The 6,000-nt window shown below is 30.2% G+C and overlaps 1 protein-coding gene across 2 annotated transcripts in view; it reads right to left on the reverse strand.

Annotated features, from left to right (window-relative positions):
- Positions 1 to 5,798, reverse strand: part of LOC126775097 (hepatocyte nuclear factor 4-gamma) — a 54,657-nt gene extending 48,859 nt beyond the window's left edge. For both annotated transcript variants that reach the window (XM_050496862.1, XM_050496861.1), the window contains exon 1: positions 5,386 to 5,798. In XM_050496862.1, the coding sequence (XP_050352819.1) occupies positions 5,386 to 5,482 (97 nt within the window). In that variant the 5' untranslated portion in view covers positions 5,483 to 5,798. The remainder of the gene's footprint in view (positions 1 to 5,385) is intronic.
- Between the last annotated feature and the right edge of the window lie 202 nt (positions 5,799 to 6,000).

Genomic DNA, 6,000 nt, shown 5'->3' on the forward strand with positions numbered 1-6,000 from the left:
TTTAGACTGTTGGTAGCTTTACATTTAAAATAACCTCACAATTGCAATTTAAAAATTCTAGCAAACATATTTGAATAAAGTATATATAATTTGATTTGGTTTTATTTGAATAAACTTATCGAAAATAAGCACGAAAGAATACAATGCAATCTACCAAGGTACTTTTTGAAACCGGATGTCATTAAATATTTGATTTAATTATAATATTTTACCAGACTTTAAATGACTCGGTCCCACTATTTGTTTTTTATAACGCAGTGCACCCAGAAAATGTAAGCGAACGAGGCGAAAATACTACGAAAATATATATATATTTTTAATAAGTTCAAACTTGCAAGTGCTTAAAGTTTTAAGCCAGTTACACCCGGCCGATTGAGCTGCTTTGTACATACTTTTAGTTCTAGTGATACACATACAATTTATTTTATTTAGGTATTTATAATATTCCCTATCTAGTACAATGAAAATAAAATATAAAATATGTTTAAAAAAATAAATTATATGAAATCTAAATTATACTCGTGCTTCGTCCTCGAGATTAGTAATGTGTGAGTATTATTGAACACAATGTTGTAACGCATACGTGACACCACTTCCACACTATAGTTTAGAAGAAATAAAATAAAAATGTTCCTACCCTTCCTACTCAAGTCAGCCTACCTGCGTTTGAGCCGGCAGCTGAACTTGCACAAATTAGGCAAAAATCATGACGAAACGTGTTAGCGATAATAGTTTGGAATTTATTACTAATAAAATTACGAAAACTGGAAAAGGAAGTGAAACGTTCACGTCGTAAAAAACACATTAATATTTTACTAAGTCCGTCATCATTGTCATCGAGCCCATCAGCAATTTCATCTTCTTGTTCATCAAGAGTATCCTCGCCAAACCTAGACAGTAAGTACTTTAACATATGAATGTCTTCGGACTAAGCACTTCGTATAATTATGATAGAACTTCACGTACAGGTAAGTTCGTTTAATCATTAATTATGTACTATATAATTATTTAAATTTTCAGGTTTAGAGGTAGGTAACTAAATATATTTCGACTGCAGACATTATTTTCGACTATAGTCGAATGCATTCATAATAAGTATACATACGTAGTAGTAACAAAAATTCTTTATTATTTATATTATTGTAGATTTCATAAAAAATGCCTAAAAAATAGCAACAGCCTCCTCGATTTTTTCTTATTTATAAGAACAAGTAGCTGGAGGAACAAGGTCTGACGGCAAGCTCTATCGAATTTTTATTATTCCTGAGCTTAATTTCTTGTCTAGAAGTCGTTAAATCACGCTTCCCCATACGGTTATCCTGTATCTGAAGTCGCGTAACATTATTGAGGACAGGGCATCCCAACAATTTGTATGCTGATAACTGCTAACTGATAGTTCATTAGGACAGCTGCACTGAGGCTATTGTGTCTATTGCGCTTGAGTAGTCTATATCCTGACTTGTTTTATGCTTGTCACTTACTTTTATTAGTTCGCCCTCTTTATGTACAATCTATTGTTTTTCAAAACAATTTGCTTTAAGAGTATTTATATGACATTTGTATTTTAAGACACATAACGTGATTCTTAATTTGACCAAATGTTACGTATATTTTGTATAAGTTTGTTTTATTATATTAATAAAATGTAATAAAACATACGTAAACAATATTCTTTGATCAAATTTAATTTGTTGGTGGTAAGTGAGAAAATTGTTTATCTTTTTGAAAGAATAATCGTTATTAAAGTTGTCGCAATGGGCTTCGATTCTAAGAGCAGATAGATGATTTTTCTGTCGTTAAATAATATCTTAACAGTTACTGTCTGGGATATTTCCCACTACTTGATTTTTTCATATAATTCATACACTTTAGGTAACCAGTTTTTTGACGTTTTAACCGTTAACATTACGGATAAGTAAAGCCGTTGAAGGAAATATCCCACTTTCTTTCCAATCCGGATTTCAAGCAAAGCTCTTTTTTACTGCTCAAATTTTTACTGCTCTTCTGCGATGACATTCGCCTTGGGTAAGAAATAACAAAAAAAAGTGACAGAAATATTCCCATTAAATTTTTCTAATGCGTCTGTTGACTGTGAAAATACTCTTGCAATTTTCGAATTAATCATATCAAAGGTCTCAAAAATGCTCGAAGCTTCGATACAAGGGTTGGGAAGAGTTTCGACTCTTGCAGTCATGTTTGACCACTTTCCAACTCAAAATACAACACAAGGTATTTCTTACAGAGCTACTTTCACGTTTCAAGTACGTTTTTTGCTAATTGACCAGTGCAAATATAAAAAACACTTGCTTTTAAAACTTCAATAGATTATAATTTATATAAAGGTATATTAGGAATATAACAATAATTTTCGTTAATTAGATTATTTCCAATAAAACAAAAATATATATTCATTTATATTGATTAATTAACTAAAAATACTCGAATCGGAAAAAAATTATTAATGTATAAATTAAGACCTCGTGGAATAGAGGCAAGGATGATAGCAGCATTTACCCGATAAATCGCAAATCCTATTCTCTGGACTAAAAATGAACCAGCTTCCTGTCCCGGTGGAGGCAACAAAACTTAAGAGAGTGAAAAATATGTTTTTGCACTAATGCTACAAGGTCTTACTACTTAGATGCTACTTAAAAAAACATGTTATTTGTCTTACTAGCGAAGTTTACGCATCACATGTAAACACGAACTCACATCACAAGAATGATGTTAATATCACTATTGTATTTTAGTAAATACCTTTTGTATTTCACTGCAACCAGTTAACAATAAATAATATTTATTAGGAGATGTAATTTGTCACGTTCTTATTACATTTGATTAACATAATATAATATATCACTGGATTTGTGAGTAAGGCAATTTAACCTCATATTAAATCTCATTTATCATAGTTAGTTATCATAGTTCAACATAGTTAATGATGGCTGCACATTGGCGATGTAAGGTATGTTTAATATTTCTTACAGCGCCTATGTCTTTGGGTGGTGGTGGTGATAACTTTATATCACGTGGCTCATTTATATAAAATAGTATTTGCCCGTACTATTTTATATAAAAAGTGAGGTCGGGTTCCATCTATAGTCTGGAGGATCGATATTTAAACAGGTAAGTAGGTAGGTAAATATGTGTATATGTGGATTGACAGATGTATGGTGAATCTGTGTATGAACTATGGGAACCCACTACATTGATAAATTCTTAGTTGACGTAATATATTCATACGTGTTTTTGTAAGGCTAATCGAGAAAAGACTGCCAATGAAAGTGAGTGTTTCACAGGTGGAACACACGCAAAGTGTAGGTGAAATTTTTATATAGTGTAGATATCTGTAGGTCATATCAATAAATGTATACCAACTGATATATGAAAAGAAAATAATAATAATTCGAATATAAAACGATAATGACTTTTGTAACCTTTTATTTATTTAATCATATTATATTGACTTTCATTTCATGTCAGAATTTAATCTGTGGTATTATTGTAGGGATGGTATTAAATCGAACTAAGTATATCTGTTGATAACGAATAAAGTGAGTGATATTCTTTTGTTTTAATCTTAATAATATAACCGTTTTAACGTCATCATTATATCTTATCACAATCAAAACATCGTAAATTGTAACCTTTTAAAATTGGATAATATGTACTATTTTTATCGCAGGAATTTATTATTTTTGTATCGAATAAAAAAATGACAGATACACACACAAACGACTAAATATTTTTTTCGACTATAATCGGTATATATTACTAGAACTGCAATCAAATTATTAATTATGAATATAATTCAAAGCAAAAGTTAAGAAGCGCAATATTGTTTGAATAAATTACTTATTAACTAATCTGTCTCGAGAATTTTTACTGCGTATTGTGGACTTATGTTCTAGAATCTGTTTATATTGCATGTTTTTTAAAAAATATAAAATTAACAATAAAGTCAACGAAATATCTGTGTAGAAACAAAAGTAGATGAGTTTGAATACATCCATCTGAACGATATTTTTTCAACCTACCACTCTATGGCTCAGTGTAAAGAATCTACGACAACGTAAGTACCTGTGTATGTGTAATAACGTCATCTATCAATTAACGTCTTAATTGATGTTCATTTGTTGTATTTCACAAATGGTTGTGTAACAATCTTTAGAAGTGGAAGGATATGAATAAAATTCAATTTATTTGACAGATAAAGAACACATTCTGAACGAAAACTTATTTTGTTATACCTTACCTTTATTTATTTAAATATTAATATCATCGTCTTTATCTTTTATTATTTGTCTGTTATTCTACTTATCTATGGGATAGTATCCATAGTACCTTTAATATAATTTTTATTCCTTCTAATAATAGGTAAATATCACGGACAATGTATTTACGAAAATTTTCATGTATTAATAAATAGATATATGTATATCCGTGAATTGTAATAATATTTACTACATTTTATCGCATCATAAAGATATTTGGCACGTGTTTGTATTAGAGTAGCATTATATTAATCCATATTTGCTTCACACTATTTTTAATGACATACACTGTATTAATTATACATATTTAAATTAAACAGTTTGTTAGAGAATAAATCACGAGTTTATATTTCAAAGTTTTTTTATTATTCTGAATTAAATAATTTACTTTTTACATTTTATTATGAATATAAAATGGAACAAAAACTAGTATTTTTCCTTAAAACTCTTTTTCGTGGGTGATAATTTTGAAGTTAAGTACGAGGGCATTTGTATTTTTCCCTTTTTTATATTTATTTCTTAAGCGTAACTTAGGTAGATGAATATAGGTGTGTTTCATCAACTAATTGCCTTCTGATGTGTTTTAAATCCAAAACAAAACCAGATTTATTTTAACGTTTTTGTGTCCACCACACGAATGTACTTAAATGTTATGTTTAGGTATGTATAATGAGTGTGCGACGAGTTGGTATAAAAAATCACAATTATTTAACAGAATTATAAATAGCTTATTATTCAAGCAGATGTATATAAATAAATTAAAATGAGAAATATTTTCGGAAATAGTCGATTCGGTTTTCGATGATAACTGTTTCTTTTTCATTAACTCGTTAGATAAATAGATCTAGTTTATTTTTATTGTCTCTATTACATATTTATGTATAAAACATTTACACGATAATATTATAAACAATGGATTTATCGATATAACATATTCAGGGTCACGTTTAATAATAGCGATTTCAGTAATAAAATGTTGAGTTTGGAAATATGAAAAATCATCATGATTTTCTATTGAAAATCTATTTTTCGTAAGTGAAAATGCATCCTCTTCTATGATTATATCGTTATATAACGTTATATCTGCCGCTATATTATATGTATCACTTACCTAGAATTTGCAGAAAGCTGTCTTCCAGCCGCATTGTCGACGAGAGGAGGTAGTCGGTCCCCTCCAACTCGCTTGGCGCCATCAGGTCGCTCCTCATTTTGAATTTTATCACTTTAACTCACAGTTCAATTTCCAACAACAATAACTTCTAAAAAAATCAATGGTTAGTTTCGGTATATATAACACTTGACTCACTATGATTTTTTCGAACAATTTCCACGCGATTTTTTCATAACACTATATTTTCCCCGCAAGCGTTGTTCACTTAAAGTAAGTCCGGTTTCGTTTGCCTTATAATTATGCGGCGACATAAACAAGTCGTCGTAGCCAGTTAAAGGCTGATTAAAGTTATTTCGTACAATGATAACGCGGTAGATTGCGCGGGCGTCGAGCGCGAGGTGTCCGCGCGCGTCTCCTCTACTCGACTACTCGTTCGCCGTCAGCTGATTCGTTCACTATAAATAATACGGAATTATTTGTATGCAGTTAACTGACAGTCTACCGCTGCACGTAACAAAAATTCGGACACGGTTACCGCAACGTCGCGATGAAAGCATGTTTTAACAAGGTTATTTTTATACATATTTGTTATGTTATTTATAATAAATATGTATA

Source organism: Nymphalis io, chromosome 17 (assembly GCF_905147045.1).
Source record: "Nymphalis io chromosome 17, ilAglIoxx1.1, whole genome shotgun sequence".
NCBI lineage: Eukaryota > Metazoa > Arthropoda > Insecta > Lepidoptera > Nymphalidae > Nymphalis > Nymphalis io.